General features: G+C 28.7%; 1 protein-coding gene across 7 annotated transcripts in view; it reads left to right on the top strand.

Annotated features, from left to right (window-relative positions):
- The window catches only part of celf6 (CUGBP Elav-like family member 6), a 124971-nt gene extending 113395 nt beyond the window's left edge, over positions 1-11576 (top strand). For 6 of the 7 annotated variants that reach the window (XR_007829652.1, XR_007829650.1, XR_007829649.1 and 3 more), the window contains 3 exons: positions 3444-3604; positions 5743-5817; positions 11056-11576. Coding sequence is in view for 1 of the 7 variants with exons in the window: in XM_051134562.1 (XP_050990519.1) it covers positions 3444-3571 (128 nt within the window). In the remaining 6 variants the exon portion in view is untranslated. The remainder of the gene's footprint in view (positions 1-3443; positions 3605-5742; positions 5818-11055) is intronic. The other variant, XM_051134562.1, reaches the window with a different exon arrangement.
- Positions 11577-14883: the final 3307 nt, after the last annotated feature.

Raw genomic sequence — 14883 nt, 5'->3', positions numbered from 1 at the left:
CTTTTGTTATTTTTTGTTATTTTGTTATTTTATTATTTTATTTTATGTTTCTTTTTTTTTATTCTTATATGTAAAAATTAATATGTCAAAAATTCATGTAATTGCTGGAAGCTTATGGAAAGCTGATTTTTAATTTTAACCGATTTATTTATATAACAATATGTATTTTATTTTATTTATTTTTATTTATTTATGTTTTTTGTTATTTTGTTATTTTATTTTATTTTATTTATTTTGTATTTTTTTTAATTAGCATGTTTATATTTTTATTTTATTTTATTAGCATATTTATGTGTAAAAAAAAAAACATTATTCATGGAATTGCTGGAAGTTTGTGGAAAGCTATTTTTATTTTTTTGTTTTTATATGTAAAAATTAATATGTAAAAAACAACAGTTGGGATTTATGTAATTGCTGGAAGCTTATGAAAAGCTGATTTTTAATTTTTAATTTTAACCAGTTTATTTACACTACCGTTCAAAAGTTTGGGGTCAGTACATTTTTATTTTTTATTTATTTATTTATTTTTTTAAGAAATTAATACTTTTATTCACCAAGGATGTATTAAGTTAATAATTAAAAGTTTATTAAAAGTTCATAATAAATAATTTACATTGTTATAAAATATTTATATTTTGAATAAACACTGTACTTTTTAAACTTGTTATTCATGAAAGAATCCTGAAAAAAAAAAAATCACAGGTTCCAAAAAATATTTGGCAGCACAACTGTTGATATTATCCAACATTGATCATTCTAATAATAAATCCGCATATTAGAATGATTTCTGAAGGATCATGTGACACTTAAGACTGGAGTAACAGCTGATAAAAATTCAGCTTTTCATCACAGGAATAAATTCTATTTTAAAGTATGTTAAAATAAAAAACATTATTTTATATTGTAAAAACATTTTGCAATATTACTGTTTTTATTCTGTATTTTTAATCAAATAAATGCAGCCTTGATGAGCATAAGAGACTTCTTTAAAGACTATTACAAGTCTTACTGACCCCAAACTTTTGAACGGTAGTGTATATAACAACTTTTATTTTTATTTTATTTTATTAGTTATTTTATATTTTATTATAACATTGCTAATAATCAGAAATGTTTGTTGAGCAGCAAATCAGCATATTAGAATGATTTCTGAAGGATCATGTGACACTGAAGACTGAAGTAATGATGCTGAAAATTCAGATTTGATCACAGGAATAAATTACATTTTCAACAGATATTCACTTAGAAAACCGCTATTTTAAATTGTAATAATATTTCACATTTTTACAGTATTTCTGATCCAATAAATGCAGCCTTGGTGAGCAGAAGCGGCAAAAAATCTAAAATAATGGCTGTAAATGTACACAGAAACAACTATACTGTGCATGTATGTGATGTGAGAGCAAACAGACACGGGTTTCGAGCTGCGATGTCAATCATCGGCTCGTCTCGTCTTGTTTTGTGCGGTTTGTCGAGAGACGGCAGCGTGACGATACAGGCTGAGGTTTTTGAGCTCGTCTCTCTCTGTCCTGCGTGTGTTTAAAGGTTTGTGTGAAAGCGCTGTCTTATCTGCTCTGCGTCTGACAAAAGCAGGCCAATTCAATCAGAGCTGCAGCGTGTCGATGAAATCGGCCGGCAGGTGGAAAATTCCCGTCGCCGGTCGGTCAGAATGATAAGAAGAGGACGAGACCGCCGTCCTGCTCCGCTCAAGCCACCTCAGACGCCGTCAGACGCTCACGGCTCACGTTTGCTGTGATTAGTGCCGTTTATTGAGTTAAGAATCACTATGACTGTGAATCGTGCTTTAATCAAGTAATAAACTTGAGCGTGGAACTCGTCAAACGCCAGTCGGACTACAAACTGGTTTTGGCACATAATAGAAGCTGTGATGTAGATGTGGTTTAAATAGTTAATTTAGCTGTTTTTGTGCTGTAAGTGTCGTGAGTGACTCATCAGTCTCTGTTTTAACTAAGTTTACCTCAGGAAGTTTTTCTCCAGAACACTTTGGCAACTTTATAGCAGATCCATTTTCTCAATTAAATTCTGTACTAGAATTTAATTTGAAGTTGCTCAAGATCATCATAATGAGTTGTGAAGGTGTTTTGAAGTTCATTTGATTGTAATGTTTGTTGTTTGCCCGGCGGGATCAACGTAATGCTGACTCACTCATGCCAGAAGCGCCCATGACAGTTCATACATTTATTTTATTTATTTATTTATTCAAATTTTTTTCATTTTCTTTATTTTTTTTTTTAGTTTCTTTTTCTTTTTCTTCTTCTTTTTTTTTTTTTTGAGTGATTCAATCATGAAAATTGTTTTTTTGTTGTCATTATTACATTTCTGTTTTATGTTATTTTATTTTATTTTAATTTTATTTTAATTTTATTTTTTTTCAACTTTTTTTTTTTTTTTTTTTTTTTTGTAGTGATTCAATCATGCTTTTTTTCATCATTACTATTTTATTTTATTTTATTTCAGTTTATTTTATTTTATTTTAGCGTTTTATTTGCCTGTCAGGTTCAACCTAATGCTTTTTTTTTTTTTTTTTTTTTTACGTTTTCTACTCCTCTTTAATTATCTCTATTTTTTTCATAGTGATTCGATCATGATTTTTTTGTTATCATTACATTTTTATTTTATTTTATTTTATTTTATTTTATTTTATTTTATTTTATTTTATTTTATTTTATTTTTTATTTTATTTTATTTTTTTCTTTTTTTTTTTTTTTCTTTGTCAAGACATTATATGAAGGTTTCCCAAACTGGGATTTATGAGGAAATTCTTTTCTTTTCTTTTCTTTTCTTTTCTTTTCTTTTCTTTTCTTTTCTTTTCTTTTTTTTTCTTTTTTCTTTCTTTCTTTATTTATATATTTATTTATTTTTGTAGTGATTCAATCATAAATGTTTTCATCATTATTTTACGTTTTATTTTATTTTATTTTACCTGGTGGGATCAGCTCAATGCTAAGTCACTCATTCCTGAAGCTCCCTTGACAATTCATTCATTCATCCAATCATTCATTCATGCATTCATTTATTTATTTATTTATTTATTTATTTAAATCATGATTTTTTTTTTCATTACTTTTATTTTATTTTATTTTATTTCAGTCTTTGGCATGCCATTACATCAGGGTTTTTCCCAAACTGGGGTTTGTGAGAAAAAAATGTAAAATGTAAACAAATACATAATTTTCAAATAAAAACAAAATAGAACACTTAAAAAAATGTTTTTTTTTTTCTTCTGCATTCATTGACCATTAACCGTAATCAGGGAACCATGAACATGCAGGTGCGCTGTGAAACTGAAATGTTACATTTTAAATATGAGGGTGATTTCAGAGGATTCATCTGATTAAATACATTGTAACACAGCATTTTTCGTGAGCGCAGACGTGAATGTAGTGATGCAGTGATGCAGTGATTGTGTGTTTGTCTCTCAGGATTCGTCAGCTTCGATAACCCGTCCAGCGCTCAGGCAGCCATTCAGGCCATGAACGGCTTTCAGATCGGCATGAAGAGGCTCAAAGTTCAGCTGAAGCGGCCAAAGGACGCCAACCGGCCGTACTGACCCTGAGCCGACCGCTGCCACCTTCACTCACAGGTCAGAGAGCGTTTCCCTCCGTCACGTCCTGCTGTTCTTTCTATATGAAGATCTGCGTAAAGCTGCAGGCTGAATCAAATCAGCTTCTGTCAGGACTCGACTGTGCGCTTTAAAAAGCTATTAAAACTAAAGATTGCATTAATTTTCATGAATTGATGATGAATTGCTGAAAGGTGTGTTAAAGTAAGTAAAAACTAGCTGAAACTCAGCTGAACTTTAGCAGAAGAGAGATGCGTTATTCTGTCATTACAGACTCGTATGACTTTTTTTATAAGCAATATTCAGAGCAGAGCAAATTTCAAGCCTTAAAAAAGAATAAAAGCATTAAAAAAGTAGTTCATACGACTTCTTCTCACTTTTGTCTTCTTTTACAGTACAAATATTTACAGTACAAAGATATTTACAATTTATTAAGATTACATGAGTTTATGCTTAAAACAAGATAAAATATCTGCCTATGAGATCGCAAAAATAAACATTTTAAAAGTTTTTAAAGTTTTTTTAATCCTGTTGGCAGATTTTTTTTTATTTTATAATAATAATAAGCTCACCTAATTTTGATCAGTTTCCCAGAAACAACATTTTTTTTAATGTTTAGATATTTGTATTGGTCAATAATCAAAAATACTAAGTGTGAAAAAAATACTAAAATTTACTTTATTTTATTGTTTTCCCCCATTATTCTATGTTGCATTTATTTGTTTGTTTGTTTCTTAATTTGTTTCCTACCCATTATTATTTTATTTTTATCAGGGTTTTTTCATTATTCTGTTATTATTTATTTATTTATTATTTATTTATTTTTCCCATTATCCCCTTTTTACCCATTACTTTTTATTTTATTTTATTTTATTTTATTTTATTTTATTTTATTTTATTTTATTTTATTTTATTTATTTATTTATTTTTTATTATTTTACTGTCCACTATTCTATTTTGCATTTATTTATTTACTTATTTATTTGTTTGTTTATGTTTTCTATTTATTATTAATTTATTTTATTTTTGTCAGCGTTTTTTCATTATTTTTTTTTTTATTTTTATTATTTTTATTATTATTTTCCCTATCTTTTTTCTTTTTTTTCTGTTTCCCTTCGTTTTTTTACCCATTGTTTTTTTTTATTGTTTTGTCCATTATTATGTTTTTCATTTTTATTTTATTTAATTCAATATTTCATTATTTTTCCTCCAATCCATTTTTTTTCTTTTTTTTTTTTTTTTTTTTCATTATTCTATTTTTCATTTATTTATTCATTCATTCATTTGGTTCTATTCTATTCTACCCATTATTTTTTTTGCCAGGGCTTTTTCATTATTTATTTATTTATTTATTAATTTTTTTACCCATTTTTTATTTTATTTTATTTTATTTTATTTATTTATTTATTTATTTTTTATTATTTCTTATTATTTCACTGTCCACTATTCTATTTTTGTCAGGGTTTTTTCATTTTTTTTTTTTTTTTTTTTTTTTAATTTTTTTATTATTATTTTCCCTATCTTTTTTCTTTTTTTTCTGTTTCCCTTTGTTTTTTTACCCATTGTTTTTTTATTGTTTTGTCCATTATTATGTTTTTCATTTTTATTTTATTTAATTCAATATTTCATTATTTTTCCTCCAATCCATTTTTTTTCTTTTTTTTTTTTTTTTTTTTTCATTATTCTATTTTTCATTTATTTATTCATTCATTCATTTGGTTCTATTCTATTCTACCCATTATTTTTTTTGTCAGGGCTTTTTCATTATTTATTTATTTATTAATTTTTTTACCCATTTTTTATTTTATTTCATTTTATTTTCATGGTTCTTCCCTAGATTGCATCTCTTAGATCACATTCGTCCACGTTTTACTGAAATTTAGTGTGTTACATTCAGGCGTTGCATGCGTAAAACTTCTCTTTTCATGTTCCTTTGAAGATTTAAAGTCATACGGGTTTGCAGTGACGGATAAATAACGCACAAGAGCTCGATCACCTGTTTGTCTTCCTCGTGGTGTGTTTGTGTGACTGTGTTAAACTCGTGAAGTCCTACAGAACTACTGTGCACATGTGTCTTAATGTCATGATTTATGGGCTAAATCTGAATTCCTAAATCCATGTTGATGTGAAGCTGCCATGGATTCTTCTGTTTTTGTCAGGGCTCAGGTAGCTCAGGACGGGCCGCTCTGTCTCGTATGTAAGTCTCCATCAGGGACGCACGCGTGTCCACCGCCGTAAGTCCCGAACCCCGCTGTCCCGTCCTGTGGGTGCCGTACGTCATGTGAGCGGCTGTGACAGTGGCATGACGTTTCTCTCTCTATATTTCTCTTGTTTCAGTGGATCTGGTCTCTTTGAGTAGCCGTAGCCGGGTGATTTTGATGGGTTGTGAACTTTGCCCCTTTATTGCTGTCGTACCGTGAGTCGTTGTGCTCTTCCTCGTGGAGTGTGGTGGATATTTTGCTCTCTGTGGTTGATATTTCTCTCTCTTTCTCTCTGTTTTCCAGCTCTGTGTGTATTTTTGTGTGTTGGAGGTTTCGAAGGCTTGCTCGAGTCGCTTCGTGTGCACAAAGATGTTTCTTTTCTTTAAATTTACACCTATAACAGTGAAAGATTGTTTCAGTGTTTATAAATTGAGTGGAGACCTTCACTTTCGCTTTTGTTGTGTGGCTTCATCAGAAGATCTTCTCTGAAATTCTCTGTAAAAATGAGTGTTTTTGTTATTTTGTATTTGTTTGTGTCTTTTACAGTGCAAATGTCTACACATTCTTAAATCAAAATATATTTACTTGAAAAGCTAATTAATAAGTTTAGATAATTTTTCAATAAAAGTGATTACAATTGTGAGTTTATACTTTATATACATTATATAAAAAATAAATATATATTTTTTCATTGTTCTATTTTTTTTTTTTCCAATTTTTGTTTAATTTAATTTAATTTTATTGTTTTTAGTATTTTTGTACACTTTTCGTTATTCAGTAATTATCCGTCTGTAGTGTCAGAAAAATAATCTTTCCCTTTAAAAATAATAATAATAATCTTTCCCTTTAAATTAAGTAGATTTTTTTCTTGTTTTAAGCTTAAGCACACCTAATTTTCATAAAAACAAGATTTAATATTTTAGGTCATTTTGCTTCTCAAGTAAATGTATCTTAATTTATGAAAGTTTGTAGAGTTTATACTTAAAACAAGAAAAAAAAAAATCTGTTCAAGGAGTCAGAAAAATTATATTGTTTTCCTTTTGGATTTATTTTTGAATTTTTGTTTATTTATTTGATTAAAAATTTTCACTTTTTTCTTGTTTAATTTTCCAATAAAAGTAATCAAAATTAAGTGAGTTTATACTTTAGATTATACAAAGAAATACAGATATTATTTTTTTCATTTTTTCATTATTCTGTTTTTCACTTTTATTATTTGTTTCATTTTTTTCCCATTTTTAATTAAATTTTATTGTATTTTATTTTATTGTTTTTTGTATTTTTGTACATTTTTTTCTCTTTTTTTTCTTTTTTGTTCCATTATTCAGTTTTTATTGAGCAAATTATCCGTCCATAGTGTCAGAAAAATAATCTTGTTATCTCTTTAAATTGAAAAAAATACAGATTTTTTTTCTTGTTTTAAGCTTAAACACACATAATTTTGATACATGTTTTCATAAAAACAAGATTTAATTTTTTTGCTTCTCAAGTAAATTTATTTTGAAATTGAATTTATTTATGAATTGTTGTTTATTTATTTGATTAAAAATTACCGAATTTTCTTGTTTTCACTTTAAATTAAGTTTATTTTTCTTATGAAAAAAAGTGCTTGTTTTAAGCTTAAACACACTTAATTTTGATAAATATTTTCATAAAAATAAGATTTAATATTTCAGGTCATTTTGCTTCTGAAGTAAATGTATCTTGATTTATGAAAGTTTGTAGAGTTTATACTTAAAACAAATAAAGAAATCTGTCAAGGAGTCAGAAAAATGATATGTTTCCAATAAAAGTGATCAAAATTAAGTGAGTAAGTGACTTCAGGTATTTTTTTATATAAAAATAAATATATTAATTTTTCATTATTCTGTTTTTCATTTTCATTTATTTTATTTTTTTTCCTTTTTTAATTTTAATTTTAATTTTAATTTAATTTAATTTTATTGTTTTATTATTTTTATTTTATAGTTATTATTGAGCAAATTATCCATCTATGGTGTCAGAAAAATAATCTTGTTTTCCCTTTAAATTAAGTTTATTTAAGTTTTAAGCTTAAACACACTTAATTTTGATCATTTTTTTTTCCCCATAAAACAAGATTTAGTATTTCACGTCGTTTTGCTTCTCATGTAAATGTATCGTGATTTATGAAAGTTTGTAGAGTTTATACTTAAAACAAGAAACAAATCTGTTCAAATCTGTTTATTTAGTTAAATTAACCTTTTTTCTTGTTTACAAACATTAAACTTACTATATTTTGCCACATTTTTCAAAAAAACAAGACTTGATATTGTAATTTTTTAATCAAGTGATTTTAAGAACGTTTATATATTTGTGCTAAAAAAGACAAACACAAAATACAAGATTTTTATAAAATACAGCATTTATAAAAGACAAAGGTACTACGTTTTTTATTATTTATTTTTTTTGCAGTGTAGTTACACGTGCAGGTTTGTCCCTGTTTGTTAGTAATGTTTACTAAGTCAAGATTGTTTTAAAAGGTGCGTTAAATCTGATCAATTTTTAAAGCAGTAGGTGATAATGCATCTATATTAGCTGTTTCTGCTGGTTTGGACTGCACATCTCAGTGTTAGTGGTGGATGATTGAATTTCTGGGTTGAAGATACTTTAATGAGATCATGATCAGCTTAAACACACCGTCTTTAATTAATCTGTTATAGCAGTTCATAAACATATGACACGAGAGACAACGATGAGCATACTGACAGTCTTCTAGCTTATCCTTATCGCTTGAAATTTGTAGAATTGATCATGTTTGTTGCCAACAAACAAGCCACTGGGAATGTGAATATATTCACAGCTTTACCTCTAACCAGCCATGACTATCTGCTGAGTGACTGATCACTAAACACCAGACTTGTTCTGATCGTCTGTGATTGTGCTGCATCATTACAGTCAGGAAAATGAGAATCCATCATGTCGCTGCTTCTGTTGCTTCTGTCTTGTAGTTGCTGGGTTTTTTGTGTATTGTATTATCAGTGAGATGTGATATTTCAGTTGTGTAGGTTTAGAGGTTTCCATCAGTGTATGTTAGCAAACGGTGTCAGTAAAGACGACAGTGGTTGTTCATGGTTTTGTTTGTCTGCTGTAGTTCAGTTTCACTGAAGGGTCACAGTGTTTTAAATGAGACAAACAGACAGGGCTGCTGTCCTAGAAGACACATTTACAAGCCAGTTTGCTTCCATCTAGACCTTGTTTATACTTGTATATTCGCATAGAACTGCAAGATTTGGCTTTTTTAGATGTTGAACACTCACAGCTCTTAGATCAATGTCATGAAACCTGTCTGGCAAACATATATCCCACCCCAAAATCAAAAGAAACTCATATATATTTAATAATAAATATATTAAATCTATTAAATGCCTATTTTAGGAGAATTAAGATTTTCTGCATTATTCTGCATTATTTTCATGACAATTAGGTACTAATTTCCTCCCAAATGTAATTTTTTATTACTGCAATGCAAAGGAATTAAATAAATAAATAAATAAAAATCAATAAAATGTTAGTTAAATGGTTAAATATATCTCACCCCTAAACTGAAAAAAATGAAAGTTTTATATATTTACAAGTAAAAATTCATATATAAAAAATCTAAATTTTTATTACTGTATTGAAAAATAATTAACAAAATATTTGCTTTGGAAAAAATGTTAAAATATAAGGTATGTTAATTGTAGTATTTGTTGTACTACTTTGTATGCATTTTTAGTCAGATGCATTAAAAACAGCCATGAAAATAATGGGAATTACAAGCAAACTCCAACATAAAACTTCAAATTTGTGAGAGAAATGTGTTTAATTGTCATGAAAATTGAATGTAATGTCACATAATGCAAAAAAAAAAAAAAAGTTTATAAAGTTCTCCACATTGTTCTGCATTTTTTTCATGACAATTACGATAATTTCCTCCCATATCAATCTTTCATTTTTCTTTTTTATACTGTAATGCAAAAAAATAAAAAAAAAAAATTTTAATTGGTCAATTATTTAAAATTGTATTTTATGATATTTATGCATTTTATAAAGCATGTTAATGGTAGTATTTGTTGTACTGCTTGTATGTTGATTTTCTTGGATGCATTTTTGTGAAATGCATTAATAAAGTAAAGAGAATCAGCCATAAAAAAAAATAAAATAAAATTTCAAGCAAACTCCAACGTAAAACATCAAATTTGTGGGTGAAGTGGGTTTAATTATCATGAAGATTAAATGTAATGTTACATAATGCAAAAAAAGTATTAACGATCATAAACATTTAAAGTCATTATAAACTTCTTCACACTGTTCTGCATTTTTTCATGACAATTACGATAATTTCCTCCCATATTAATATACATTTCCTTTTTTTTTTTACTGTAATGCAAAAAAAAATCAACAAAATATTGTTTAAATGGTCAATTATTTAAAATTGTATTTTATGATATTTAAGCATTTTATAAAGTATGTGAAGTATTTAAATGTACATGGTAGTATTTGTTGTACTGCTTGTATGTTGATTTTCTTGAATGCATTTTTGTGAAATGCATTAATAAAGTGAAGAGAATCAGCCATAAAAATAATGGAAAAAAAAAAAAAAAATATATATATATATATATATATATATAATTTAAAATTGTATTTTATGCTATTTATGCATTTTATAAAGCATGTTAATGGTAGTATTTGTTATGCTGCTTGTTGATTTTCTTGAATGCATTTTGTGCAATGCATTAATAAAGTAAAAGGATTACAAGAATTACAAGCAAAAGTTTGCAAAACATCTGTACATGCATAAAAAAATTGGTAGTAATTTTTGCAAATAAAAAGAAACAACATTAAACTAAACACACAAATTTTAAGTAGAAAAATAATATTTTCTTGTAAAATGAAATTCAGTGACCTTAACAAAAAAAACTGTGAATTTTAGTGCATTATGATAATGAATAGAAAATTGTCATGCAAAATGAAAGTAATGACACATAATGCAAAATATCTGCATGATCATAAAAAAAGACTTCATTGTCTTCATGCATTATATAATGTTTTGATTTTCGGGCTGGAATATAAGCAGCGCATGTTTTCATGGACAGCTGACGAGAGGTTTTCCATGCATCTGTGTAGTAAACGATGAAAGGCTGATGTGGATCTGTGTGTGTGTGTGTGTGTGTGTGTGTGTGTTTAGAGCTCCTCGAATCTCCAGCGCCGTCTTCAACTCACAGTCTGCTTCTTCTCTCCTGTCTTTCTCTGTTTCTTTCTCTCTGTCAGGATGAAGGACTACAACCCCTTATTTCCACAAGTGCAGTATCAAAAGACTTTTGCTCTGCTACATATCACGGGAGGCGAGCGGTCCCTGGGATTTGCGGGGAAATCACTGAGAGCTGGAAAAACTGGAGGATTTTTTCTGCCAACTTTCTTCTTTTTTCGCTTCGGCATTTGCAGGATGCTTTTTTTGCATTTTGCAGAGACCGACTTTTTTGCTGCTGTTTTTTTTAGACGAGTTTGAGAAAAAAAAAACAACCTTTATGAACACATTATGCTCAAAGCATGCATAAACACACACGAACACACACACCTTCAGAATATCCTCGCCTTTACATGCACACAAAACTCTTTTGAAATCCTCATGTAAATGTATTGATTTCCACACACACACACACACACACACACACACACCAGCCTGCTGCCATTTTGGTTTTCGTGCCTACACTGGTATCTGCGCTCTGGACGAGAATCCAGGAATATCGACATGCATCATTCCTTAGAAAATAGGGACCAAAGGACTACACGCTTTTTAAAAGATATAAATATATAAATATATATATATTTAAAAATCAAAAACTCTTACCTTGTAGCTGCAAGTATAACGATTACTAATGTTAACAGTAGAAGAACGTAAATCCGTAGGTCCGGCGGCCGAGAAAAAGTTTGCTCTGGTAGCTGTTTCTTGCACCGAAGTAGTTTAGAAATGTAGAATATAGAAGTAGAGTTGCTCATTTTTCATGTTTTCTATTTATTTTTATTAGCGAAGATAATACTTGAACTTGTCAAGAAGGAAGGAGGATGTACAGAAAACGTTCCGGCCGCTGGATCGCATCGTTCATCGTCTCGCGCTCTTTCTCTCTTTCTCCATCCCACCGTCGACGGAAAGACGAGCGGAACGGACGAGGAAACGCGTGGGAGTCTGTCCGACAGGGTCCGGGATCCCAGAAGCCTTTGTGTTCGAGCGACAATCCACAGTGAAAGGCCAGACGATCGGACGTGGCTGTTTGTACTCGGAGAGAAGATTCAGACGCTCTGAACTTCAGACTTTAACGAGGAGGGCCAATAGCTACTGAAACTGCCAAATGAACCACAAAAGGAAACGCTGACATTTTTGATAGCCCGTCTGAGCTTCTGTTGAGATGTTTGTTTGTTGGTGTGTCTGAAACGCACCGGCAGACGCTCGTGATCTCACCGCACATCTATCAGACGTGATCTGTGCTGTAATCCACTGTAAATCCTACTGTAGTCATCTGAACTCATCAAATCGTTCACAGTCATGCAAACCGCAGTTGCGCTCAGCTGGTGACACTTTATTTGGAGGCTTTACATGTAACGCATTATATATTTTCAGAAATAATTGCAATGTATTATATTTACAGATTTTTTTTTGTCGCATCCTAATTTGGTTGTTTGTCATTTTTTAATGCATTGTGCTTTCTAAAGGAGTAGCAAATATTTATTTAAACTACACTTGTAAAAATTTCCACCTGTTTCAACTTAAAAATTTAAGTTCAGTTGCTGCTGTTTTTAAAAATCAAGTTGAATTTCATATTGACTTCATAACTTATGTTAAAATTTGAAACTCCAAAATTTTAATCTGAAAGTTATTGTTATAACTTGTTTTAAAAAAAATTAAATTTGACCCTTGAAATTTGAAACTTGAAACTCCAAAATGTGAATCTGGAAGTTATTTTTATAACTTGTTAAAAAAAAAAAAAACTGAAATCTGAAACTCAGAAATTTGAATCTGGACGTTATTTTTATAATTTGTTTAAAAAGAAAAAAAAAATTAAATTGGAAACTTTGACATTTGAAACTCTAAAATTTGAATGTAGACATTTTATTTATATCTTGTTTAAGAAAAAATTAAATTTGAAACTCCAGAATTTGAACCTGGAAGTTATAATTATAACTTCTTCAAAAAAAATGTAGTTTGAAACTTCAAAATTTAAAATTTGAAACTCTGAAATTTTAATCTGGACGTTATTGTTATAACTTGTTTAAAAATATTGAAATTTGACACTTCGAAATTCGAAACTTGAAACTCCAAAATTTGAATCTGGACGTTATTTTTATAATTTGTTAAAAAAGAAAAAAAAATGAGATTGGAAACTTTGACATTTGAAACTCCAAAATTTGAATCTGGAAGTTATAATTATAACTTCTTCTTCAAAAAAAATGTAGTTTGAAACTTCAAAATTTGAAATTTGAAACTCTGAAATTAAATGCTCTGAAATTTGAATCTAGAAGTTATTTTTGTAACTTGTAAAAAAAAACCTGACATTTGAAACTTAGAAATTTGAATCTGGAAATTATTTTTATAATTATTATTTTTTTTTTTATTTATTTTTTTTTAAATGAGATTGGAAACTTTGAAATTTGAAACTTTGAAATTTGAAACTCTGAAATTTGAAACTCCAAAATTTGAATCTAGATGTTATATTTATATCTTGTTTGAAAAAAAAAAAATTAATTTGATATTTTAAACTCCAGAATTTGAATCTGGAAGTTATAATTATAACTTCTTTAAAAAAAAAAAAAAAAAAAAATTAAATTTGAAACTTTAAAATTTGAATCTAGATGTTATATTTATATCTTGTTTGAAAAAAAAAAAAATTAATTTGATATTTTAAACTCCAGAATTTGAATCTGGAAGTTATAATTATAACTTCTTTAAAAAAAAAAAAAAAAAAAAATTAAATTTGAAACTTTAAAATTTAAAATTTGAAACTCTGAAATTAGATGTTCCAAAAATTTAATTCTGAAGTTATTTTTATAATTTAAAAAAAAAAAATAATTTGAAACTCAAGAATTTTAATCTGGAAGTTATAATTAACACTTGTTTAAAAAAAAAATAAATCTGAAACTTCGAAATGTAAAATTTAAATTTGGAAGTTATTTCGATGAGTAAAAGTAATGTAAAATCATATGTTGTCATATAATTTTTTTACGAGATCATGCAATGCATTAAAAGGTGAATTACAAGCCATAATTAATGCATTAAAATGCTTTTATAATGCATTATTCCGTATAAAAAGACTTCAAGTAAAGTGTTACCATGATATTTACTACGTCAACACGAAAACCTGCGTTTGCAACCCAGAAAAACTAAAGTGAAAACAATTTTCACACAAAGAATTGCTTCTCTATGAAAACAGGAGGGCTTGATGACATGAGCTGAAAAGAAAAGTCATTTGATTGAAAACAAGTTCAGAAACATGTAAAGAATCTGTATGGATTTCATGTTGACTTTAAAGGAGAATTTCGAAATGATTTGGATTCGATTGCTTGTTTCTGCCCAGATCATTCAGCATTATATATTTGGATTTTACACATTTGTTCAGGATGAACTTAATCTTCGAATCTGGACCGGAAATAATTGAGAAAACTATTCAAACGCAAGCCTAACCCGGCTGTGATGAAGCTCAACGATTACGGCATCCGTTTCAGACCTCCTGATGTTTTTGTGCTGTTTTCATTTCATGATCAGGCCTTAAAAACAAGTATTCACCTCAAGAGAGTCATTGCCATCTGTAACAGGTTGCAGATCTGTGTACATGTTCAGAAATCAACATTAACCTCTTCCATCTCTAACAATTTCTGTGTTGATATTGAACATCTCTGAATGGGCAGGTCTTTATCTGGTCATCGACCGCGTGCGAATAAGATCGTGGAGTGAAATCGGGGTGTCAAAGACCAAACCTGACCTCTAAACCTTCATGCCAGCATACGAGACGTTTATCCTTTAAAAAAGACGCTCCCTTCGGATCCCAAAGGACCAAAACCATGCAATTCTGCCATGCTGCCTGCGCTTGAACGCTGTGAATGCAC

Source organism: Labeo rohita, chromosome 18 (genome assembly GCF_022985175.1).
Source record: "Labeo rohita strain BAU-BD-2019 chromosome 18, IGBB_LRoh.1.0, whole genome shotgun sequence".
NCBI lineage: Eukaryota > Metazoa > Chordata > Actinopteri > Cypriniformes > Cyprinidae > Labeo > Labeo rohita.
The sequence above is the reverse complement of the archived record's forward strand: the minus strand, read 5'-3'. Positions and strand labels throughout refer to the sequence as shown.